The 27,294-nt window shown below is 42.0% G+C and overlaps 1 protein-coding gene across 1 annotated transcript; it reads right to left on the bottom strand.

Annotated features, from left to right (window-relative positions):
• Positions 1 to 505: 505 nt before the first annotated feature.
• Positions 506 to 26,933, bottom strand: LOC127979290 (delta-type opioid receptor-like). The gene is made up of 3 exons (XM_052584642.1): positions 26,473 to 26,933; positions 3,450 to 3,805; positions 506 to 3,292 (listed from the first exon to the last, which is right to left on the bottom strand). The coding sequence occupies exons 1-3, from the start codon at positions 26,709 to 26,711 to the stop codon at positions 2,763 to 2,765; spliced, it is 1,125 nt and encodes a 374-aa protein (XP_052440602.1). The 5' UTR covers positions 26,712 to 26,933; the 3' UTR covers positions 506 to 2,762.
• Positions 26,934 to 27,294: the final 361 nt, after the last annotated feature.

The following is a 27,294-nucleotide window of genomic DNA, read 5'->3' on the forward strand; positions in this document are numbered from 1 at the left end:
TTTCTTATAAGCACCTTTTTAAATATTTCTTTAAAAAGCAACACAAACACACGTTTACTAAAATCACTTATCATCAGCAAAATTACAGCTCAATACATTTGTCAGTATCATAACAATAAAACAATTGACATGGCGAGCTAGTACAATTAGAAAATATCCAGAGGCAATGCATAAAAACCCTTATTCTTGTGTTGTGAGTCATCTAGCACGCCTTTGCTATTTTTGGTTAGACCAAAATCAATCCAGTTAATTGACACAAATGACATACTGCAATTAAAATTCACCAAGCACTTAGGAGGAATGTTTAGTTCACCTCTTAAATGGCAAATCTCTAGAGATTTTAAATGGAAATGTAATAAAATGGAGCTGCCAACCACAATGGAACAACAACATGTACATATCTACGGATAAAATGTACACATCTTTTTCTACACCTCTGACTTGACTGTAAAAGAACAGTGATATATATATATATATATATATATATATATATATATATATATATATATATAATCAGACTTGCTGCTTGCTGTTTTGGTAGGAATATAAGATATAAAGCTGATCAAATTGCATTCATTACAGATCAAAATCAAGACATTCAGAAATGATTGTAGTCAAAGAACTGCAATGTTACGTTCAACTAATACCCTCTCTCTCTCTCTCTCTCTCTCTCTATATATATATATATATATATATAAAGGAACTCCAGCGAAAAGCTTCTTGTGAATTTTGACCTTGCTTCTGGACCCAATCAATATTTCTTGTAAAAGCAGAGACAAGCCACTTTTAATGCAATTTAATATGACATTTAAAGGGGTCATATGATTCAATTTCAAGTTTTCCTTTCTCTTTGGAGTGTTACAAGCTGTTCGTGAATAGATAGAATCGCTAAAGTTGCAAAGACTAAAATCTCAAACCCAAAGAGATATTCTTTATAAAAAATTAAGACTGGTCCACACCCTCCTAAAAGGCCTCGTTTAAACATGCCCCCACATGTCTACGTTAGAATGTGGGAAGATTTTCACCGCCTATATGTTCAAGCAAAGAAAAAAGGCGTAACATTGCTGTCAATAATAAATTGTTGCTGCTACCGCAGCCGCCATGTATTGGAGACGCAGTGTTTCGATGTGAAAGTGAAACTACTTTGTTTGGGCTTCCAAAAGAAGACACAATTAGAAATCAGTGGTTAAGTTGTAAGGAACAACACTGTTCCAGAATAGTTCAATCCAAATATTCAGATGTGTACAGTGCATTTTATGGAGGACTGTTTCCTGGTTACAATGTCGGCTGTTCTGACTCACAGTCTGTAAGTACGTTTAAATATTTAAATAATTTGCCACTGATGTTTCAAACGCGAGTGTAAAGTAGCTCTTGTTGTTAGTTGTTTCTCTCATCACAAATGTAGACATGTTTTTTTTGTTTATGCAGAACAATGTAATGCAACGCATAAAAAGACAGTACAAGTCATTATAATCCGTAATTATGTCCCCACTGGATGCTACAAATGTCTTGTTTGTAATGTTTTTTTTTTTGACCGATGAGCTTTGTAAAAATGTACACGTTTCAGAAAGGTGTGGCATAGAGAAACAATAATGTGCAGTGTGTGGAAAATAATACTACATTTTGTCAACCTTAAACCGCATAAACACATTTCATTACAACAAATACACAAAATACTGTTTTTTGTAGTGAAATCATATGACCCCTTTAATGGATCATTATTCCAACACTCTTAAATGGTAATTTATTGTGTTTCTTCAGTAGGATTTGCTTTCTGTTTTAAGCAAACCTTATTGTGAATGTCCTTGAAATGGTGGATTTCAGATGTCTGTTTGTATACCCCTTCACTGTAACTGAACAAAGAACGGCAAAATAAGTTTGTTCAGGGGCTACAGTAATGGAGTAAGTTTGAGAGGAAGCCACAGTTGATGCAGAGTTTGGTATCATGATCATGTCTTCAGCAATAATGGCAAATAATCCACCAATATGAATTTTTCCATATTGTTATTTTTTCTTCCACTAAATTATGGTTTAAACCATATACTCTCTGGTCTGTATGTCATAACATACCACCATTCTTCACTTTTCTCCAACCAGACAGCAGTCTGTTCTGTAGCAGGACATATTTTACCATCATTCCCCTGGAGTTTCCATCACTAGGGTTTACTGCTTTTGAGCAGAGTTTTTACATTTATTTCCCATGTTTGTTTGAGTTTTTCTATTTCCCCACAGCTTGTCCTCTACCAGTCCAATATCTGAGAGATAGAAGAAATTAAATATATAAACTGCTGAAAATACTTTTATTTTTATTTTTGAGGCAGTTCCCTCCAAATGGAACCCATCTTCACGGTTTGTAGCCTGTCTCAAATTTCATTTTCGGATTTCATCCATTGTTTGCAGACTTTCTGTTAATGGTCCTTCATTTAGATTTTTGGTCCTCAAAACCAGTAAGATTTCAGACCCTGAAAATCCTTGTTTTGGACATTGGGCTCAGAAGAGGCTCATCACTGTGTTAGCATTTCTTCTGAAAGATATAAAGTGCAAAAAAATGGTGCAGGAGAGGAGCTGCTTGACTCAGTTTCTCTGGTTATCTTCTGAATATGCAAAACTTGAGACAGTGTTGAGTACGCTTTCAAAATGTAGGAAGTGGCTCTTCCATTCTTTTCCTAGAATTCAGTAGTGGAGATTTGAGTGACCTCAGATTGCAGGTCCTGCTGGACTCTTCTGGTCTGGGACCCCCGTGGGATCCTCTCCAGGCCTAGTCATACTGGCTTCTTTCCTGTCTCTGAAGGTGCACAAACGGACACTGGCTCCCTTGTGGCATTCCTTGCTTGGCTAAGGCTATTCTGGTCGGCTCTGGTTCGGAAGGGTGGGCAGAAGTCTCGGAAGCATCTCTTGAAATTCTCATCCAGGAAAGCATAGAGGACAGGATTGAGGCTGCTGTTGGTATAGCCGAGTGCAATACACAGGTGCCAGCTGGCAATCACAAAGGGGTTCTTCTGGTTGATGTCTACAAGTGTTTTCACAATGATGAAGATGTGGATAGGTGTCCAGCAGATAATGAAGGCAGCTACAACCACCAAGACCATTCGAGTGATTCTACGCATGTTTCTGTCCTTCTGCTTAGAGCCTGAGAGAAGACGGACACTTCTCAAACGCAGGATCATTAGACCATAGCAGATTGTGATGACTAGCACTGGTACCACAAATGCAAAGATAAACACACAGATCTTTGTCACTGTATCCCAGTACCAGTCTGGATCAGGGAACTTCAGCATGCAGACAGTTGCACCTGGTTTGGAATAAATCAAAATGGTTCTAGAATCAGAATCAGAAATCTAATTAGATTTTAAAGAAGGTTAACTTTTAATTGCTTGATTTTATCAAGACACATCTTCCAACAAATAAAACTTGCTTTCTAAAAATCTTACTTTTAAATATGTACCCACCTTGGTTTGTCACTCTGGTAACTGCCATTATCATGATTGGCACACCAACAGCAGAGGAGAGAATCCAGATGCACACATTGATGATTTTGGCCTTGATGGGGGTACGGAACTCCAGTGCTCTCACAGGGTGGCACACGGCAATGTAACGGTCCACACTCATCATAGTTAGGGTGAAGATACTGGTAAACATGTTATAGTAGTCAATAGCTATGATGATTTTACATAGAAGCTCACCAAAAGGCCAGGTGTTCATTAGATACTTGGCGCTCTGGAATGGAAGTGTACTAGTGGCCAGAGCATCTGCCAGTGCCAAATTGAAGATGTAGATGTTGGTGGCAGTTTTCAGCTTTGTGTATCTGCAGACACAGAAACAAAAGAGCAGTTTGTTAGGACATGTGTATGGGATGGCTATTGTGGTCTTACACTTTGCAGTTTATAAAATTGGTGTAGCACACTGGTTTAGTGGGTAAAACTGTCGCCAAACACAAGAAATGGTTCAGAAACCAGCTGAGCTAGGAAATTGTGAAGAGTTTTATGTTTTTCTGTGAAGATCTGTATGTTTTCCCTTTGTCTGTGAGGAGAACTTGCACATCTGTGTCAAATCAACAGGTGCTCTGGTTTCCCTCACAGGCCTGCAGACAATAGAAAGCATTTAAATGTGGTAGCACTAGTTTTTACCTCAAAAACATTTAGTAGTCAAAAGTTTGGTTAGAAGTTAGTTACATTTAATGATATCCAAGTGACCTGTCTCTGCTTCTTTATTATTTTCAGACCCTTCTGTACACTGTCTATAAACTCATCATAACAGGAACCACACTTTCAGGTAGGTTTTAGGTTAGGTCCTACTTATTTTAGAGAAGAGGAGCTAACCATGGGGTCCCTCAAGGATCAGTGCATGGCTCATTCTGTTCTCACTATTCAGAACACTAATGACTTTTTCATCTGGCAGGAACCAAAGGTTAGTGAGCTGAATTTTTATTTATTTTATCTAACCTCAATTGCTCCCTAGGCATGGTATCAAAAATGGTTGCCAACTGCAGTGTGCATCTCTAATCAATGCTCTGTGAGCACTTTGATGGGTTAAATGCAGAGGACATTATTGTTGAGTTTGTGCAAGTCTATAAGTCTCGCATCAATTAGTGAACAGGATTGAGTCAGCAGTCAGCATACTATTCAACAAATTTGCTCAATAACACCATTTCATTCAGTAATGAAACACTGGGAACCAAACAACAGAAACCAAATTTGTTCTTCACTTCATTGAGAACAAAGATGAAAAATATTTTATTTTTGCAGTCATTTTTTGCCAGTGCTGATATCAATCTTATGGAATCCCCTTAGTCATTGAAAGGATACTATGACAAAGATATTGATTTCCTCATTGAACACAGCAAAAAATGAAAGCTCATCAGATCCAGGAAAACATGCATGCTCAGTGGATCTATCCCATTCTCTATTTTACATAACACTTTATAACTGTAAATACTGTTGTTGCTGTTTTTTTTTAAAATCTGTGATGAAAAAAGGTGGTTTCACACACAATAAACACACAAGTTTTTTCCTTATTTATTTACTTGTACATACTTGTTCCATCATACAGTTGTACAAAAGTGGTATGAAACACAGTTGTGTGATTGCACTCCTGTTCATGTAAGTACATATGTGAAAAGTGTGCAGTTTATTTTATTGCATAGTTTCTATTGATAATTTACTATCCACTCATCCATCAAAGAACTGCAAAGCACATCTCCTTGTGGTGATTATTATTATTATTATGTATTCTTCCAATCTTAACATTCCTTTTAAATAAGTAAAATGATCTGCGAAAATGTATGTAAATGTATGTCCAAAAATGCATGGTTATGGAGACATAAGACATTCCCCTCCTACATCTCTTCATTATCAACCATTTTGCTTTCATCTTGCATGCATCATGTGCTTGTAAAGTGAAAATTAGTTTACCCTGAGGCAACATCATGGAAGAAACACTTAATGTTATGTAACAAGTGAAAACATTTTTGTATTCCAAATGTTTATTAAGGTAGCACAACAATTCGGTCTTAATAAATCAGATTAATTAGAATGCTTCGCTAAGTGCATAACAGTAAATATAAATTGTTCATGCTTTTTGGATTAATGTCAAAGCCTTAAAAGCACTCTATCAACATTTCTGTATTTTGTGTATATCAGATGGAATGTATAAACAAAATAAACAAAACCATGCAATGGAAAATGAAGTACCAAAAAACAATTTAGGTATTGTTGTTTTTGTTTTTTTTAAATGCAATGTATAGTATACAATTTACATAGGACTTAAAAGCAAAGAAATGTTTCATCTTAAAACTTCAATCATACAACTTCACCTAGGGCTAGGCAATGAGGCATAACATAACAGCTACATTTATTAACACCAACACAGCTGGTATTATATAATAGTTATGCAAGTGCAGATCTCATATCTTGCTGATCATACGCTGAATTGTGCAGGTTGTGGGTGGAGGTGTTTTAGTGAAATGCTGGAGAGATGTGATTTCCCAAAGGAGAGGAGCGTTTTCACAGACTACACTTATTACAGCTCCATTTATTACTCCCAGTTGTCCGTATATCAGGTTGGCATGAAGCTCAACCTTTTAACCATACATGGTATTTGAGGATGTATTTGCAGGTTTTTTGTGTGTGTGTTAATTGGAGAGGTCACACAACATATCAACATTGGACTAAATTCTTCCTTTTACCCAAGAACAAAATAATACTTTAAAATGCAATTCAGAAAAAAACTAATTTAAAATAAATTTTAGTCATCCCCAAGGCAGACAATTTGATCTCCGTTTTTCCCAGGTAATTGGCAGTTATGTAAATGTCTATGAATCACATTTAGTCCGTAGAGAGAGCTCTAAAGAAAAACCATCTCATCTCATGCCTATTCCCAGAGCAATCGTCCAGAACAATTGGCAGTGCATTATGGGCTCTTGCATTCTCCACTCTTCATCTGTAGCTATCAACACAAGCCTGCTCATTGCTCAGTGAGATTTAAAGCATTTGCAGTATTGAAGGTATCTGGAAGGAGAAGAGCATGAGAAAAAAAGGCATGAGCTGGTTTTGGCTGAAAAATAAAAATCGTACTCGGTTACGAACGTAACCTCGGTTCCCTGAGATACGGAACGAGTACTGCGTATGGGGAAAAGCTCCTTTTTTCCTCGATACTGAAGCCTTTTTTCAATAACGCAGTGCAACTGCACTGCCATTGGTTTAATCTGTAAACTTTTTTAAACCAATGACAGCGCTGCGTAGCTGCGCGAGCCTGTGGCTATGCAGCGCGCCAAAGCCCGCCAGAATGGGCGGGGCGAATGGCTATATAAGCAGGCAATCGCCAGAGGAAATCAGGTCATACGACTGAAGCGACGACACTGAACCCGCAGCCTCGTGGCACGGCATATAACGCAGTACTCGTTCCGTATCTCAGGGAACCGAGGTTACGTTCGTAACCGAGTACGTTCCCTTTCGATACTTCACTCATACTGCGTATGGGGAACGAATTCAACCGCGCCGTGCCACGGTAGGGAACGACAAGACTTAACTTGAACACCCTGGGGTCCAGAGGATAAGTGAGAGGGCCGGAGCCATCGAACCCTTGACGCTACACTGCTGAGAGGGAGCTAGCTCCCTGGAGGTGGTATGATGACAGAGTCTGCTAGAGGCCGTCGTATCAAACCGAAAGAACCCGAGCATGCAAGGTCGGGATATCCAAGTTATAGAACCTGACAAAGGTGGACGGCGAGGACCAGCCGGCCGCCTCACAGATGTCCTTGATAGAGACACCACTAGACCAGGCCCATGAAGAGGCCATCCCTCTAGTAGAGTGGGCTCTAACTCCTATGGGGCACTCAAGGCCCATAGAGGAGTAACATAGAGCGATAGCTTCAACTATCCAACGCGAGAGGCGTTGCTTTGAGACCGAAGACCCTTTGGTGCGGTCACCAAAGCAGACAAAAAGCTGGTCAGATTGCCTGAACGGCTGAGACCGCTCAATGTAAATTCTCAAAGCCCTCACTGGGCAGAGTAAATCCAGCTCTCGCTCACCTGACAACGGAGGCAGAGCTGAGAGGGAAATTACCTGTGCTCTGAATGGCGTCGAGAGCACTTTAGGTACGTAGCCATGCCTGGGTTTTAAAATGACCTTAGAGTCATTGGGCCCAAACTCAAGGCATGCAGGGCTCACCGAGAGGGCCTGCAAATCGCCAACACGCTTGACCGATGCTAGAGCAAGTAGCAGAGCGGTTTTGAGCGTTAGGGGCCGAAGGTCAGCTGACCGCAGCGGTTCAAAGGGAGGTCCTTTGAGTGCTCCAAGGACCGTGTGAAGGTCCCAAGTGGGAACGGTAAGAGGACGTGGGGGCTTCAACCGCCTAGCACCTCTCAGGAAACGCACAATGAGGCTGTGTCGACCCACTGATTGGCCAGCAATAGGAGCATGAAATGCTGCAATGGCTGCTACGTACACTTTGAGTGTGGAAGGGGTGAGACCCTTTTCTAGACGCTCCTGGAGAAATGACAGTATCAGAGATACATCACACTCAACAGGGTCTTTGTTTTGTGCTAAGCACCAGTCAACAAAGACTGCCCATTTTTGGGCATAGAGGCGTCTTGTAGACGGGGCTCTTGCCTGAGCAATGGTGTGTAGTACGTCCCCGGGGAGGCTCAGAGGCTCCCATCGAGGGACCATACATGCAGAGCCCAGAGTTCTGGCTGTGGATGCCAGATTGTCCTGTTCGCCTGAGAGAGGAGGTCCCGCCTCAGGGGGATCGGCCATGGGGCTTTCATGGAAAGCCTGAAAAGCTCCGAGGACCAAACTTGGGTCCTCCAGAGTGGGGCCACTAGGAGGACTCTGTTTCTGTCTTCCCTGACTCGTCTGATGACCTGAGGGATCAGAGCGATCGGGGGAAAAGCATAAAGAAGGAGGCTGGGCCAGTTGTGGGCCAGCGCATCTGTTTCCTTTGAAAAATAAGTGAGAGTTGCTTTCTGAGGCGAAGAGGTCGACCTCTGCCTTCCCGAAAATCTCCCAGATTTTGAGAACCGTCTGGGGATGGAGCATCCACTCGTCCGAGGGGACATTGCTCCGTGAAAGCATGTCTGCTCCCAGATTCGTCTTGCCAGGTATGTGTGTCGCCTTGAGCGATCGCAACCTGGGTAATGCCCATTCCAAGAGGCGCTTTGCCAGTGCACAGAGGCGGCTGGACGAAAGGCCGCCTTGGTGATTTATGTAGGACACCACTGTCATGCTGTCCGACTGGACTAGGATGTGGCGCCCTTCCAAGATTGCCTGAAAGGATTGAAGGGCTCGTTCTACTGCCAGCATCTCGAGGCAGTTGATATGAAGATGGCTTTCTTCGTGTGACCACGAGCCGAAGGCTGGTCTGCCCTCGCACAGAGCACCCCAACCCAGGTTGGACGCATCCGTTGAGAGTACCGTCCTTCTGGAAACCGCCTGTAGGGGTACTCCACGACTGAACCAAACAGGGTTCATCCAAGGCTCCAGGGCTGCTAGACAGGCCTGGTTGACCCTGATGCGAAAGCGGCCGTGCCGCCAAGCATGAGGTGGGACCCGGAGTTTCAGCCAGTACTGCAAGGGCCGCATTCGTAGGAGGCCGAGCTGTAAAACTGGGGAGGCGGAAGCCATCAGCCCTAGCATCCTCTGAAAGAACTTCAGAGGGAAACAGGCTTTGTTCTTGACAGAGGCCGCGAGCTGCTGAAGTACAAGAGCGCGCTCTGGTGATATGACTGCCCTCATATTGACGGAGTCGAAAACTGCTCCCAGGAACGTAATACGTTGGCTGGGGAGCAGTGAGCTCTTGGCGAAATTGACCCTGAGTCCTAGGCACTGTAAGTGGCTCAGGAGCATGGATCTGTTGTGGTCTAGCTCGGTTCATGACTGGGCTAGAATGAGCCAGTCGTCGAGATAGTTCAGAATGCGAATTCCCATCTGTCTCAGAGGGGAGAGCACCTCGTTCATGCACTTCGTGAAAGTGCGGGGAGCTAGAGACAGCCCAAAGGGAAGGACTGTATATTGGTAAGCCACACCCTCGAACACGAACCTCAAGAATCGTCTGTGATGGGGGGCTATCTGGATGTGAAAGTAAGCATCTTTCAGGTCCAGCGAGAAGAACCAGTCCTCGGGGCAAATCTGCGTGAGGATCTGCTTCAGTGTCAACATCTTGAACTTCCGTTTCATGAGGGAAAGGTTCAGGTGTCTGAGGTCTAAGATGGGTCTGAGACCGCCATCTTTCTTGGGGACAAGGAAATAACGGCTGTAGAACCCGACCCGCTGTCTGAGGGAGGAACTATCTCTATGGCTCCCTTCCTTAACAGCGTCATCACTTCGGTGCGGAGGACCTGAGCATCGTCCGGCTCTACCGAGGTGGGAATCACTCCGCGAAAACGCGGGGGTCTTCGGGCGAACTGCAGTGAGTATCCGTGTTTTATTATCCCCAACACCCACTTGGACACTCCGGGGATGGCCTGCCAGGCCTCGGCCCGCATGACAAGGGGCTGGATAGTGTCGGATGGCAGACCGCTGATCAGGGGCCTGAACACTGACGAGTGTGGAAGAGGAAAAGTGCTCTCTTTTTGAAAATGTGAAATATTTATTGTGTTCGCCATAACAACGGCGCTTTGCGTGGACGCAACAACAGTGGGCCCAGGTCGCACAGCAGACAGGCGAGAGAGCTTCTGGGGTGGTCCGGCCGCGGCGGGACTTTGCCCCTTCCTCTTTCTTCCCCAACGATCAGGAGGATTTAGAGGGCGTCGGGTCCAGCACAATCCTTTGCCGGGGGCCCTGACGTCTAGGCGGTTTAGCGCGCCTAGTGGGGCGAGCTGGGTGCTGCTCCTTAGGGGGTGCCGCCTGGGGGGTAGAAGGGGCAGGTTTGCTCTGGTGCTGAGTCGGCGCAGTCCTGGGGCGACTCGGGGCAGAGGTGGAGCGCTTGGGCAGGAAGTGTCGCATGGCTTGGGACGACTTCTGTGCTGCAGTGAAGCGTTCTGTAAACCCTTCTACCGCTGGTCCGAAGAGGCCGCATGGAGAGACTGGGGCATCGAGAAAGGCCACTTTGTCGCTCTCCTTAATCTCTGTTAGGTTGAGCCAGAGGTGGCGCTCCAGCACAACCAGGTTGGCCATGGATCGTCCGATGGCCTGGGCCGTGGCTTTCGTGGCGCGCAGAGCCAAATCAGTGGCGCTGCGGAGGTCACGGAAAGCAGGTTCACTAGAGATAGACTCATCCAGGGAACGGAGAAGCTTTGCCTGGAACACCTGCAATATGGCCATGGTGTGCAGAGATGAAGCGGCTTGGCCCGCAGAAGTGTAGGCCCTGCCAGCCATGGCAGAGGTCGCCCTGCAGGGCTTGGAAGGAAGGGCTCTCTTATTTTTCCACCCCACAGCCGCGGGGGGACAGAGGTGAGCAGCCACGGCCTCATCCAGGGGCGGCAATTGCTCATAGCCCTTCTCCTGAGAGCCATCTACTGAGCTGAGAGCTGCAGAGGAAGTGCGTAGGCGGGCCGAGTAGGGGGCGCGCCACGACTTTGTCAGCTCGTCATGAACCTCAGGGAAGAATGGGGCAGGTCGCTGGCGGGGGGCCTGGCGGCGTCCTGGCAGGTACCACTCGTCCAGCCTGCTGCGTGTCGGCTCTTCAGGGGGGGCCCACTCCAAATGGAGTTCCTCAACGGCCTTGGAGAGGATGCGGAGAAGCTCGGCATCCATCCCAGCTCTGGCGTCGATGGGCTCCAGTGACGGCAGGTGGGCAGGGTCAGAATCGCCGGCCCAGTCCTCCGTTTCAGAAGCCGCGAGTGACATGGAGTCCGCTGGTCCGCTGCGGTGCCTCTTCGATGGCGAGAGCTCGTTCCAGGCGAAAGCGTTCAGCAGAGATCCAACGAAGTGAAGTCGTCGCTGAAGGAGTAAGATCTGATTTCCTCTGGCGATTGCCTGCTTATATAGCCATTCGCCCCACCCATTCTGGCGGGCTTTGGCGCGCTGCATCACCACAGGCTCGCGCAGCTACGCAGCGCTGTCATTGGTTTAAAAAAGTTTACAGATTAAACCAATGGCAGTGCAGTTGCACTGCGTTATTGAAAAAAGGCTTCAGTATCGAGGAAAAAAGGAGCTTTTCCCCATACGCAGTATGAGTGAAGTATCGAAAGGGAAACGTCTTTGCGTATTTGAATTGATGGTGGTTCAATTTATTGTATTTTTTTATTCCTATTGTGTGTAGAATAAGCTGCTTTGCTAGAATAAGCTGTATTTGGTGAATGTCAGTTCATCCATTTAATTATGACTAAATTATGTATAATCTTTATTCTTCATATATCTGTCTCACATTTATAAAGAATTTTCTACTTGAAACATCACATCAGATATTATGTTGCATAAATGTTTTAATTATTATTATTGCAAAGGTATATCAAAGTCAAAGCTGAACAGCATGTGTTCTATTGTGTTTTCTTTTGTTAACCGTCACTTTAAATCACTAACAACATCTGAAATCGTCCTCACTCTGTTCCTACCCAGCAGTCAAGAGTGATAAGCCACTGTCAAGAAACCATTCATCTCTAGACGTCTCAATATTCAGCTGAGATTCAGTTGAGCAGTTCCTCTAAACACCCGTAGGATGGAGAGATTTGGATGGCCTGTGGACTAAGGACACAGGCTGGGTGGATTCACAGAAAAACTGCAAACTGTGTTTTGATGTGCACTCACATTTAATGTTGTTCAGCAAATTTTCAAACCTAGATATTTCAATGAGGACCCATGTAACATGAGGATGAAAGACATTATTTTGATAGTCCACTTTAGACCTTGTACTAACTACAAGTAACTTTGCAACTACTAATTTGGTTTGCCAAGTTGAAACCTGCTTGGTTTGAAAGGGATTTCTGTGAGAGCTGTGTTTCTTACATCGTTATATTTCTGACAATGGAGAGTGAACGTGCTCTCAAAATGTTACCAGAATTTGGCTAATTTGATTGCACCTTTATTCACTAACCACCCACAATCCAATATAACTGATAGGCCTGGATATGTGTATCTGCACAGAGACACTTTTCTTTACCTCTTGTCACGGTTGGTAAACCGTGATCTCGTGTTGTTTACACTTTGTGGTGAATTCTGTGTGTCTCCGTTAATTGTATCAGCAACAGCTGCCACTCATTACTCATCCACTACATAATGGCTTGTCTCACGTCCTGTGTTTGTGAGATCATTGTTCTATGTCGTTGTGTTTACCCCCCGTCTGGCTTCAGTGTTGTTTTTGCGTTTGGATGTCTGTGTTTTCCCAGAACCTCATCCACTCTTCGCACGTTCACTAAGCCATGGACACTTAACTTCGGCTCTATTCCCCGCAGTTCCTGTGCCACTCTCTCCTGCTGCCTCACGCTGTCAACATCCGGATTCCTCACCTTCTCTACACCACCGCCTGGACTTCTCACTGCTACACCATCCCTTCGGAGTCTCGCTGTCTCTACGTCATTGTCTGTTTGTGTACCATCACCATATCTTCTCATTAAAACCTTTAACTCGCTATTGTTTCCAGACTGTCCTTTCACCAGCCGTCACACCTCTTTTATATAAATTAGAATTTCTGAACATAGCATCTTATTCAACTCTAGTCTGACTGTATATAACTCTATAGCGCTATTTTCCTGGCACAATGTTGCATTTTTTTCTGCCTGTGGAAAGCATGTGGTAAATGAAATGTTAGCTGAAAGAAGTGTGTGTGTACATTTTATATTTTGTCAGTAATTTTAGGTATTATTATTAAGTGTATTTTTATGACTTTGGAGCTGTTAAGTGTTAAATATGCCACTGTAATAACTACAGTGGATCGTTGTTGTGACGAAGACTGACTCGGTTGTGGGTTGGAATCCATGTGCAGAGCTTTATTAAGCACAACAATACAAACAGAGGCAATAGGTGAGCAGAAATCGTGGTCACAAAGCAAGCCAAGGGTCGTATATAATAGCGTCAATCCAAATAGCAAACAAATCCGAATCAGCAATCCAAAAGACAAGGTCAAGGGCAGGCGAAAGACATATATCAGCAAACAATCCGTGACTAAGAGAAACGCTTGGTAGAGACAGGGTAAACTGGCAATACTTCGCAACATGTTGTACAAACATCATGGCTTATAACAGGTGTAGACAGGAAGTGATGAGAGAAGAAGTGACAGTGTTCAGTATTCGGGAGACGGCTCCCTCTGGCGGTTGGATGAATGGATAGTGGATGCAGATGTTACAGAATCCCTCCCTCTATGAACACCTCCAGGTGTTCTCCGAGGACGTCCCCTTGGTCTGGGTGCAGGACGAGTAGGGTTTGCCTGGTGGAACTCCTGAGTCAACGATGGGTCTAGAATGTCCTTGGCAGCCACCCATGATCTCTCCTCTGGACCATAGCCTTCCCAGTCCACCAGGTATTGCAACCGGCCCCCATGACGCCTAGATTCCAGAATCTCCTTTACCAAGTACGCAGGAGCTCCATCAATGTCCAGTGGTGGAGGAGGTTCTCTCTCCTCAGTAGTGGAGCCGGAAGCAGGGTGGACCGGTTTCAACAGAGATACATGAAAAGAAGGAGAGATACGGTAATGAGCAGGAAGCTCAAGCCTGTAAGTTACTGGATTAATCTGCCGTAATATACGAAATGGGCCTACATACCGCGGGCTGAGCTTCCTGCTGGGAAGCCGCAACCGTAGATCCCAAGTCGACAACCAGACCTTCTGACCCGGCTGATAGTTGGGATGGGGACGCCTCCTGCGGTCTGCTTTGATCCTCTGAGCTCTGATTGCCCTTTGCAGCCTCACATGGGCACTGTCCCACACACGTTCACTTCTTCTGACCCAATCGTCCACCGCAGGCACTTCAGAAGGTTCCCCAGACCAAGGGAACATAGGAGGCTGATAACCTAGAACACACTTGAAGGGGGTGAGTCCTGTAGATGAATGAGTGAGTGAGTTCTGTGCATATTCCGCCCAAGGTAAAAAGTCACTCCAACGTTGTTTTTCCCGACTACAATAAGATCTGAGATAACGTCCCAACTCCTGATTTAATCTCTCAACCTGTCCATTAGCCTGGGGGTGATAGCCAGATGTTAAGCTCACATTAATGTCCAGTTGCTTGCAGAAAGCTTGCCACACACGAGACGTAAATTGCGAACCTCTATCAGAAACTATATCCTCTGGTATCCCATAAACACGAAAAACATGGTGAAACAATGCTTGTGCAGTTTCCATAGCTGTGGGTAGGCCCTTTAGTGGGATAAGACGGCAAGATTTAGAGAAACGATCAATAATTACCAGGATCGTGGTGTAGCCATTGGAGCTGGGCAGATCTGTAACTAAGTCCACAGCCAGGTGTGACCAGGGGCGTTGAGGAATTGGTAGAGGTACAAGAAGACCAGCTGGTAATTCTCGTGGTGTCTTGGACTGAGCACACACACTGCAAGACTTGACATACATAGAGACATCATTAATTAGATTAGGCCACCAAAAGGAGTTACGCACCATTTCTACTGTCCGTTGAATACCAGGATGCCCGGAGCTTAAAGATGTATGCACCCATTGTATAATTCGTTGGCGGAGAGACCCAGGGACATAATGACGGTCAGGGGGACAATCTGGTGGCGTGATTTCTGTTTGTCCTTCACGTTGTAGTTCCTCCATTATATCCCAGCGAATGGGTGCCACAATCACTGAAGGAGGTAGAATAGGACCTTGGCAACAAGAAGTTTCATCTGAATCAAATTGTCGTGAAAGCGCATCAGCCTTGCCGTTCTTGCTTCCTGGACGGTAAGTGACTGTGAACTGAAACCTAGTGAAAAATAATGACCAACGGGCTTGTCTAGGGTTGAGACGTTTAGCACACTTAATGTACTCTAAATTCTTGTGGTCCGTAATAACCTGGAAAGGATGGCGAGCTCCCTCCAACCAGTGTCTCCACTCTGCCAGTGCTGCTTTAATAGACAATAGTTCCTTATTACCCACGTCATAGTTCCTTTCTGCGGTTGTTAGCTTTCTGGAAAAAAAAGCACAGGGAAATACTTTTCCAGGGTTCCCATGTCTCTGCGACAGAACTGCTCCAATGCCGAAGTCAGAGGCATCTACTTCTACAATGAATGGCAAGTCAGGATCCGGATGTTTCAAGATTGGGGCTGTAGTAAAACTAGTTTTCAGAGTCTCAAAGGCTGTTTGGGCAGACTGAATCCAAGATAATTTCTTTGGTTTGCCCTTAAGCAATGAGGTTAGAGGGGTTGCAATGGAACTGTAGTTACGGATAAACCTCCTATAAAAGTTAGCAAATCCCAAGAATCTCTGTAGCTCCTTAATCGTGGTAGGACGTGGCCACTTTGTGACTGCTTCAACCTTTCCAGTGTCCATCTCTACTCCTTTGTGACTTATTTTGTAACCAAGAAAGGTGGTACTAGAGACGTGGAACTCACATTTCTCTGCCTTGACATATAGTTTGTTAGCCAGTAGTCGGGACAGAACATTTCTTACATGATTGATGTGTTGCTCACGTGTCTTTGAATAGATCAGAATATCATCAATGTAAGCAATAACATAGTGATTCAGAAGGTCGCGGAAAATCTCATTAATGAATGACTGAAAGACAGACGGGGCATTGGCCAGGCCATACGGCATAACGGAGTATTCATAGTGCCCCCTAGTGGTGATAAAGGCGGTCTTCCACTCATCACCTTCTCTGATTCTGATTAAATTATAGGCACTGCACAGATCCAATTTGGTGAAAATAGTGGCTTCACTTAACTGTTCTAATGCAGGAGGAACTAATGGAAGTGGATACCTGTTCTTGATAGTCACTGTGTTGAGACCACGGTAATCTATGCAGGGACGTAGACCTCCATCCTTCTTTTCAACAAAGAAGAAACCCGATGCTGCTGGTGACGTGGAAGGACGGATGAAACCAGATGCTAGAGCCTCCTCAATGTATTTTTCCATGGCCTGCGTTTCAGGAATGGTTAATGGATATACCTTGCTCTTGGGAGGTGTAGTGTTCGGTAACAGTTCGATTGCGCAGTCCCAGGGGCGGTGAGGAGGTAACTGGGTGACCTTGGTTTTGCTGAAGACCTCATTATAGTCAGAATACTGTTGGGGAATAAAAACTGATTCATTAGATGCAGGGCTTTCAATACTGGTGGTTAAACAGGGAAATTGTAACTGGAGTTGAAGACAATGGCTGTTACAGTATGGCGACCGTTTAGTAAGCTCCTTGGAGCTCCAGGAAATTTGTGGATCATGGACGTCAGCCATGGATTACCCAATACTACTGGATGCTGTGGTGTAGATGTGACATACAAAGAAATGGTCTCTGAGTGGAACAGGCCAATCTTGACAGTAACGGGCACAGTTTGATGGGTAATTCCTCCACCAATAGGCTGGCTATTTATGGCAGTGATGTTAATAGGTGGTATGCACTGGATAACAGGAATGTTGAGTTCACGGACCAATTCATGATGGATCAAATTTAGGGCAGAACCGGAGTCAATTAATGCTGGAACACTATGAGCAGAATTAGCATGGTTGAGTGTGAGGAGAAGAGTAAAACAACTGGTCAGCATATTGGTTAAGGACGTACTCACTTTGATCTGGGAGGGCTTGTTAGGGCATGAACGACACTGATGACCCGGTTGACCACAGTAGAAACATAAACGATTAGCTCGGCGTCGTTCCTTTTCCTCCACAGAGACTTTAGTTAAACCAATCTGCATAGGCTCAGCGGGTTCCTGATAATTAGTGGTTGGGGTGGACATTGAAGTAGCAAGCAAACTCGGAGGATTATTACGTAGCAGATTATCAATTTTTATAGCCATTGAAAACATTTGGTGGAGATCTGAGCCAACATCCTTGCATGCCAGTTCGGCCTGTAGTGTCTGATTGAGACCCTGCTTAAACACTGGTTTCAGTGCTACCTCATTCCAACCACTCTGTGCCGCTAGGGTGCGAAATTCAACTGCATAATCAGCAGCAGTGCGATTCCCTTGACGTAACTGTAGTAGTTGCATTGAAACGTCTCTCCCACCCGCTGGGTATTCAAATACTTAATGTATTTGTTTGGAGAAGTAATCAAATGAGGTTCGAATACTATCATTCTGGTCCCAAACTGCTGATGCCCACTCGAGAGCCCTTCCCGTTAACAATGACATCATGAAAGAGCACTTAGTTGAGTCTCTCAGAAATGCCTCAGGCTGGCTACCAAAATAGATGGTGCACTGACGCAAAAATCCCCTGCATTTTTCAGGTGAACCATCAAACTTATCGGGTAAAGAAAATCTTACCGGATCAGGCCTGGTCGGAGGAAGGGACTGAATGTAACGTGTCAGGTGTTCATTTGCAGCTTGCAGAGATGAGAGTTGGCCCTGGAACTCCTGTATCATCTCTCTCTGATAATTGAACGCGGCCTGTAGTTGAGATAACTCTGCTGGATTCTGGTCAGGCGAAGTATTCTGTGACGAAGACTGACTCGGTTGTGGGTTGGAATCCATGTGCAGAGCTTTATTAAGCACAACAATACAAACAGAGGCAATAGGTGAGCAGAAATCGTGGTCAGAAAGCAAGCCAAGGGTCGTATATAATAGCGTCAATCCAAATAGCAAACAAATCCGAATCAGCAATCCAAAAGACAAGGTCAAGGGCAGGCGAAAGACATATATCAGCAAACAATCCGTGACTAAGAGAAACGCTTGGTAGAGACAGGGTAAACTGGCAATACTTCGCAACATGTTGTACAAACATCATGTCTTATAACAGGTGTAGACAGGAAGTGATGAGAGAAGAAGTGACAGTGTTCAGTATTCGGGAGACGGCTCCCTCTGGCGGTTGGATGAATGGATAGTGGATGCAGATGTTACAGATGTACACAAGCATTCTTTTTTTGGTGCCTTAAATAACTTTGTCCTTTTCTTGTAATTTCATAGCCACTCACCAAACTTACATACTCCCAGAACAGATGTTTGGGTAGAGAGTGTCACTGAAACAGAAGCCAATCAAATTATTGCAAGCCAGTGAACCATCTTCCAAGTGAAACTTACATGCATTTGCTTTAAGAAGCGTTTTTCCGTAAAGTATGTCAAGTAATTTGCTACGTCTTCCGTACCCTGCCATTCTGTGCAAGCTTGCAACATGGAGAACTACGCAAGCGAATTGTGCTCAGCACTTATTTATTGGGCATGTCTGTGAACAGTTACTACTTTTGCATAATTAATATTTGTGAATCAGGTGGTCAATAAACGCTAACTGCGCATACAAATTAATAACTTGATAAGAGAGCACAATTCATTCTCTGTGAATTCCCCTTCTGCTTCCAAGATTTCCATGATTTCTTGTATAATTTGCATGTTGTATCAAATAAGCTGCCTTGCCAGTGTTTTGTGCATGAAAATGTACAGTAATGTTGATTAATAATCATGGGCTTCCAAGTTTTTTGGATTAGCATCCCTTAGCAAACAATCTTTGTATTTTAGCCCCATCAGCACAGCGTCAGATGAAAATGCCTTCTGATGTCTGTTCATGCTGAGTGTGGGAAGATTCATTATAAAAAGTGGTTTTGTTCAGAATTAACTCAACGTGAGGTCTGTTCCCATGAACATATCCGTCTGCATATATAGAGTTGATTACCACACAAACACAGACTCCTGTATTATTATCACAGAGTATGAGAACAAAACCTGACAGCATGGGAAAGATTTGTGCTTACAATACATCATAAAAGTAAGATTTTGACTTAACCTGTAAAGGTCATTAATGAAATGTCAAATTGTTTAAAGGTAGCACAGGTGCCTCACAGCAAGAAGGCATCTGGTTTGAGTCAGACGACCTTTCTAATTGATATAACTTTTTTTCTGAACTACATTAATCCTAACTAAATAATAATAATAATAATAATAATAATAATAATAAAATAAAAATAAGTCAGTCTCATCTACTCAAAAGAGGCTGTCTTTGATTTAATCCCACATCCCAAGAGGATTCCATCACTTTACCCAAGGCTAAACTTTAAAATGTTAAACGAATGGAAATTCTGTCATCACTTAATCAGCACTTTAAAGAAGACCATTGTGAGAGTGTTAGAGTTTTTGTCTCACAAGACTAGTTTAAGAAGCAGGAGAGTCAAGCAAAAGTTTCCTTTCAATCTTAAGGTAAGTATTTCTGTCTAGGATAAATATTTGAGATGGTGAAGAGATCTCTTTTTTATTTTATTTTTCTTCCCTCTGGTTAGCTTCAATGTCATGTATCTACCCCATTACGATCAGATTGTTTCTTGTCTCTACTCCTACTGTCCTGACCATTAAAGGTGAAAAACCTCATTGCAATAATAAAAAAAGCAACAGCAAGCTCTGAGCAGTAAAACATTTTTATAATGGAGTCTTGCATGAGATTACAGCAAGACAATGAGATCGCACACGTTTTTCTCGTATTGTCATTTTGGATTCCTTTCTTTCAAACATTCGTCATGTCTCAGTTGTGTCTACTTTTTTTCTCCTAAGTATTTTTAGGAGAAACATCTGAGACACTGTTGAGAGTAAAATGAGAAAAACACGAGAATCACAACTAAGTCTCCTGAGCTTAGAAAAAGCAACCACTAAGCAATAAACTATTCCTATAATGGAGTCTTGACAGATATTGCAGCAACACAATGGAGAGATATTCTCTGTTTCTTCCAACACATTCTCTGTTTCGACTCTTATTTTCTTATTTGTGTTTACTTCCATTTCTCCTCATCTGTGACATCTGAAATACTGTTGATACTAAAATTACAGAGATGTAAAGAGAATCTCATATAAGTCTCCTAAGCTTAGGAAAAGCAACCAATGAGCAATAAAATTTTCCTATATGAGGGGCTTGGGTCTGTGTGACATCACACAGCCAAAAATCTGAGAATGGCTTGATTTGAAAAAGTGGATATTATTTAAAAAATAAAAAAATAAAAACAACAATGGGTGGATTTTTATCATTATAGGTTGGTTGTGTACCACACTGCCAACACACGTTTCAGTTCAAATTGAATTTTGCATCTGATGACCCCTTTAAGTCTGAAGAAGTTTCTTCTTTTTAAAAGAATTCTGGTTTCCAGTATATAAGCTGTAACATTGTAATTATCTCAATGTCAAGTTCAGGCTGATTCAGTACACTTTCTTATATTTGTTCATTTTGTGTTCATCTCTTCCATCTATTTCATTTTCTGCCTACAAAACGAATCCAATTAATTCTGGTATGTCCACAGTAATATAGTATATGACTATTGGCTCTCAAAACAGGAGCTCTGGCTCATGGCCATTTGCTGTGCTCGATTCTGAACACTGTGCATCTGAAATGCTGATGTATCCATTTTAAGCATCGGTACATTATGTTTCTCTAGGAGAACAACCTCCCTGTGCATTAAAGCATTTCTAGCCTTGATAATTCATGCCAATTCCAAGAAATTATTCAATCAGCCAAACAATTAACAGGCTCATTAAATTGCTCAATTAAATTCCCAATAGTGCTTTTTCTCAAAGTGTTCATAAAAATCTAATTATGTTACTGACAACCTGACATATGTAATTGCGAGCATGTTTTTTCTGGACTTCATTGTGTACTGATAAATGTTTTAGTACACACTGACAGCATCTGCTGGTATTTGTCAAAGAGACATGTACGTGATCAGTGCTTTTGTTTTTTGAAGTCACTGTGTAACTCATAAGCCCCTTTCATAACGCTCATTATGACTCACACAAAAACAGTTGATGGTTAATGGCACATTGCCATATGCTGATCTCTCTAAATCTGCTAAGAAACACTGAAGCATGATTGTGATGCTTTGTAGTCCACTAACAATTGGTTTAATCACATGTATACACAGCATATTCATGTTGGTTCAGTTTTTCTATTAGAGTGAGCAACAGAGAACAATATCTCTGGCAAATATGCTGTTTTTTGTGGATGATTTTGACGTCACGAGCAGGATGTTAGGTTTGGACCGTCTGCCCTGTTGGCTGATCTACAACTCACACACACAGAACTGTGCTAAGAGGGAAGCATGCTGCGCTGAGTCAGACTGAAGCACGCACACACAACTATGTATAATGAAGACATTATGTATATCTCAGCTGCATATAAACACAAATATTCTGCATCTACAATCTTTGTCTTGTCTCATATGTAGGATTATTTCTGCAACATTTCCAACCAAGGAAAACAAAACATCCAAAAACGTGTTCCTTCCGAGGTACAATAGTTTGACTCTTAAAAACTCTTAAATAAAATCTCAGCCAAGGTTGTTCGAAATTTGCCAATCATATTTCTTTTTTGATGGGTTGATTTCTGAAGAACCCGAAAGCAGAAATTTAGAAGAATGTGCTTGCTCCTCCTTTTTCCACCGCTGTCAAGCTCCAATCAATAAAAAACAAAAAGTACCATTGAAATAATTCATATCACACATACATTGTATTTAAGATATTCTGAAGCCATATTCAGTCTTAATGTAGTGAAGCTTACTGAAAATCTGTTAAATGAAAATCTTACCTCTCAAGGTTGAATTGTAATTCTACATGTGCTTTTTGGTTGCAGCACACAAGAACCAAGAACTAGGTTTCGGTAACATGAGACCAGGCACAGCACATCTAAAGGGCTATAACGGAAGTGACTTTGTACACTTCAGTGGAGTGTAATATTATAACAAAGATGATTGTAGACTCTTCAAAAATTACCTTTTGTGTTCCACTCAAAAAAAAAACAAAAAAAACATGCTTATAGTAGGTTTGGTAAAAAACATCCTTCTATACTCGCCTCCAAAACTGCAAACACATACCTATAGACTTCATTTTGCAATGAACACTAGTGGTAGTAAAGCACCAATGACATTTATTACTTTTCAAGCTACTGTAATATGATTGTAGGGCAGATTATCAGTTACTTGCGGTCTATAATGTGACCTTGAAATAATTTTTCTACAGTGCATGAACTGTAAACTAATACATTTTGCATCACATAGCTCCATTTATGGCTTTTCTGTCATAGTAAACTTGCTCATTCGCTCACCCGGTACAGCACTGTATCTGCGATGCAAAGCATTTAGCTATGAGTCCTGGGAAACATGAGTTACCACGAAAAAACACAAAAGCTAAAATGGCACGGTTGCTTCTGCAAATGTGTTTTTATCTCATGTTTGCTTTTGTTAACACTGTCTGGGTTTAGGGTCAGCTTTTGCGTAGGTGGTATGTTATTTTCAAACACAATAGAGCATTAACCTTTTAGCAGACTTTTTTTTTTTCCCCAAACTGCCACAACCAGCGAAATAAAAGATGCCACATTCATCTGTTAACACACTTTTTATGCCACTCACAGAACTTTTCACTCTGACAGTACCCTGAAATGTGCAATAAGGAACATAATATCACTTTGCTGAACTGCTGCCACAGGCATATTTTTCCAATGAGTCTGGGTTGGGTTTGAAACAACATGAGGGAGATTAAATAACAACAGAATTATTCCTTCAAAAAATATCAGCCATTATTAGGTTTCCAGCAAAATTCCACAGCATTAATATATTTTTTGGACATAGATGTATTACATCTGCCTGTGGGTAAGTCTATACTTAATGGCCACCACTATACAGTAGAACAAAAAGACAAGGCAATTACAGACATACATAAACTGAACACCAATTACAGGCAAAACTCTTCCCATCACAAAGCCTTCCTCTCCACCCGTTCCACCTGCTACCCATGACCTGTGTAGTGATGCTGTACTTTTACCATAGAGACTCATTTGCAGAATAATGATGCTGTTGTTTTAAAGATTGTACCAGCACAACAGGCTTTCTAGTGCAGCCTTAATAATCATGTGCAGGTCTCCTCAGTCACAGAGCTCTCAGTGACGGGTGATGAAAAGACCCTCAGACAGACGACTGACAAGTGCCTTCAGCTTTAACTCAATTGTGTGAGCCGCCATCATTATCAGTCGTACGGCACAGACTCCCACCATCTTCTGATGTCCGCCTGCATGAGGGTAAAACCTGGTTGTATTTCAACGGATTTTTCTTTGCCTTCATTCCAAAATGAACTCATTTTGTTTCTTTCTTGCTTCTTGTTCGATCTATCATTTCCTGTTTCCAGGCTTGCTCATAAAATAATGCTAAGAGGATTGAATTTTTACTGCTGCAATTTCAGTACAATTGGTCTGCTCCGAGTTGCTGGTGACCGCTGCTGCTAAATGACTGTGTATTTCTCCTTATCTTATCTTGTGTGAGAGAAGAGCTTACAAACCTTGAAAATATTCTGAAGCAGGGTTGAGTATAATATAAGGCTCTCGTAAACTCAATTTGTTACACCAGATATGAAATGATGCTGAATTGGAATTTGAATTCAAAAAGGAGGAATTTATGTAATTGCAATAAAAAAAAAAAAAATTAAAAAAAAAAAAAAAAGCAATGAGTTAAATGTTACCAATCAAAAAACGCAGATTTACCAATAACAGATTTTACACCATGGAAAATAAAAGTAAGTAAATAAACAAATAAATAAATAAATAAATATTATAATGATTATTACATTATTTTAAATCATTAAGATTTGTAAATATTTTTTTTTAATTCTAATTTAAAATAATTTCTGAAAATTCTACTCAGAATTCAAACAGAAAAGGGTTCTTTTAAATTCCAATAATGTGCATACATACATATACATTATGTTTTAATTCTATTTCCTTAAATTCATATTTAAATTAACACATTTATTTATTTTGTCAATATTCATCACATTCAAAATAAAGGATTGTGTTTCATAATATGTGTGTTTACGGAGTATTTTTATATGTGCACAATTGTATTCAACAACAAGTATAGAAGCTATCTATCTATCTATCTATTTTGTTCTCTATCTATCTATGATATATATATACACGCACATATGATATATGTATACACACACATGCACACACACACACACACACACACAGTAAACACACATATATCACGTAAACACAAACTGTTATTTGATGCTTATTTATTTACTTACATTTTGTTTAATTTATTTTACTTTCTTTTTTTAACAATCATTTGTCATTTCTAGGGGGAAAAAAGATCCACCCGTATCTTAGTACCTTTTACTCTTTTCATGAAAAATAAAATAAACAAATCAGTTAATCATAAACTGCCAATCATAATAATTTCTGCTTATGTTTCCACTGCACACTTATATCTTTATCAGTGTGCAACTTACAATTGTATAATTATTCAAAGTGAAAGAACCTCATGTTACAGCTAAGCTCTAGTCTACTCTGAGGCAGAGAAGAATTAGCACTTAATTAGTATGTTGATTAAAGCTGTCTGTGTCGAAGCACCTCAGTATCAGGAGAATAGAACAATTACTGTCATTGTGACGACCCACAGCTGCGGCGGCTGCTTCTTACACTCATTTTCCAGACATCCCGGCGACTTCAAGACTCTCGCTGTGGCTGTCAACTTCAAGCTGACACATTAAAAAGATATTCTGCTTTGCGCACACACACAAAAGCTTTTTGAAAAGAATGAAAGGCTATTAAAATGATGAGTCAAGGCCCACAGTGGTGTCTGATAGATCTTTAGTTTAAATGAGTAAGGTTAGAAATGTCAGTTTTTTAGCACCACCTCTTCGCCTCCACTCACCGAGAGCATATATTACCTCATAGAGAGACATTTATCACATTTGAATGCCACACTCTGGAATGAAATGGACCGTAGTGCACACAAGATGTCTCTTGAGATAGCCATGGTTGTGCCCATAATGCTATTTCCATCAGATGGTCCTGAAATGAGGTCGTTTCCTGTCCTAGCTCTCCTTACATCTCCTCTCTCAAGACTTGACACCTGATGAATAAGCAGAGCTCTAGCACAGCCCCCCGTCAGCAGCCCAATTAACATGGGGGGAGATGCACATCTATTACAATCAGGGACAGCACCACCAATCGATACCTGATAACATATCTTTGTGTTCGTCCACACTGCTCATTGCAACCTGAGAAAAAAAAACAAAACAAAAAAACCTATGGCGATCATCTAAGATTGCTGACCCCCAGGGTCTAAGGCATGAAACGAATTACAGATGTACATTAATACATGACTTGCACGCTGTGTGTTCACAAATGGTGAGGAATTTGCTCTAATGAGTCATTTATCACATTGTGCATTTGTTCCTTTAAGCCGGATATCTGATTCACACATTAATTTACCCAAAACCAACACATAAAGTGAAAAAGAAGAGAAGAATTGCACACGTGCCTGTTTTCTCTAGCAGTGGTTTTTATATCAGGCACCTACTTTGAATATGTTCTTATATTTCATAATTCATCATAGTTTTATAACCGCTCTTATGTAAAGAGGTAAACATGGTAAACCTAAACGGGCAAACAAGAGTCAACTATACATTGATGATTTAACAGAAAGAACTGTTCTCAAGAATTTTTCTTTAATGCTAAAAATCATTAGGAAATTAAGTAAAGATAATGTTCCATGAAGATGTCTTGTAAATGTCCTACCGTAAATATATCAAAACTTAATTATTGAGTAATAACATGCACTGCTAAGAAATTAATTTGGACAACTTTAAAGGTGATTTTTTTTTTTTTTTTTTTTGCACCCTCAGATTCCAGATTTTCCAATAGTTGTATCTCAGCCAAATATGATCCTATCCTAACAAACCATGCATCAATGGAAGGCTTATTTATACAGCTTTCAGATGATGATGATGATGATCATTATTACTGGTTTTGTGTTCCAGTGTCACATATATTACATGCATCACTAAAATGTCATAAAAGGTCAGTGTATATTTCATAAACTGTATTGTTTCAAGGCAATGACTGTGGAAAATGGTTCAGTTGAAACTAGATAGATAGATAGATAGATAGATAGATAGATATATAGATAGATAGATAGATAGATAGATAGATAGATAGATAGATAGATAGATAGATAGATAGATAGATAGATTCCCCACGCGTTTCTGTTTTGTCTCTCTTACCTGACCACTCCATACATCACGAGGATGTTTCCCAAGAGTCCCACCACGCAGATAACGGAGTACAGAGCAGTGATGGAAATGGCGATGATGATTCCCGCCGGGCTCTTTACCGGGTTAGGCTCGGTGTAGTTCCTCCCGTCGGGAACGAAGCCCATCACCTCGTCGGGGAAAGTGACATTAAACGGGTTAATGGAGTAGAGGTCGGAGATGTCGGCGCCGGGGAGGACGGACGGCTCCATCGCTTCAGCCTCGCTGCCCAAAGTTGCGCTTCACGGTTTGAACTCGATCTGAGCGCGGGAAAATATATGAGAAGCTATAATATGAGCTCGGTTTGTGCAGGAATCAGTATAAACTCGCGTCCAGCCGGGGTTAGAGACAGCAGGGATGAAAGTTTCTCTCGTCTACAGGTGTGAGATGCACTCTGCTCTCTGAACGGATCTGATCCCCGCCTCAAACTCGCGCTTTTTTATGTGAGGGAGGCGAGTCGAAGGAGAGCTTCACTACGTCAACCTGCATTATTCGGATTCCCGACACATAATTAAACTACCCGTGAGATTTATGACCGACAAGGCAGATATTTAACAGCAGCCATATCAAGCAGAGAACTTCAGGATGAAAACACGTTTAGCCTACGTGACATTAAATAGCAGTCGAAAAAACGGTTGCATTTGTGGTCTGTAAATATGTAAAACATATAGCATAACTAAGTAGCTTATGCTAGTAGGTTATGCTTTTTATTGCTTAGGATACTTTGCAATTCTCACATCTCTCATTTTAGTATCAACAGTAACTTATAGCTATGTTTGATTTATGAATGATAAG

This window comes from Carassius gibelio, chromosome B19 (genome assembly GCF_023724105.1).
Source record: "Carassius gibelio isolate Cgi1373 ecotype wild population from Czech Republic chromosome B19, carGib1.2-hapl.c, whole genome shotgun sequence".
Lineage (NCBI taxonomy): Eukaryota > Metazoa > Chordata > Actinopteri > Cypriniformes > Cyprinidae > Carassius > Carassius gibelio.

Bases quoted from the DNA above. Each gene is read 5' to 3' on its own strand.
- LOC127979290 (XM_052584642.1), bottom strand. From the start codon at position 26,711: ATGGAGCCGTCCGTCCTCCCCGGCGCCGACATCTCCGACCTCTACTCC. The intron at 3,806-26,472 runs GTAAGAGAGACA...CTGTGTCTGCAG, and splicing joins GTGATGTATGGAGTGGTCAG to ATACACAAAGCTGAAAACTG. The intron at 3,293-3,449 runs GTGGGTACATAT...ATTCCAAACCAG, and splicing joins TACCAGAGTGACAAACCAAG to GTGCAACTGTCTGCATGCTG.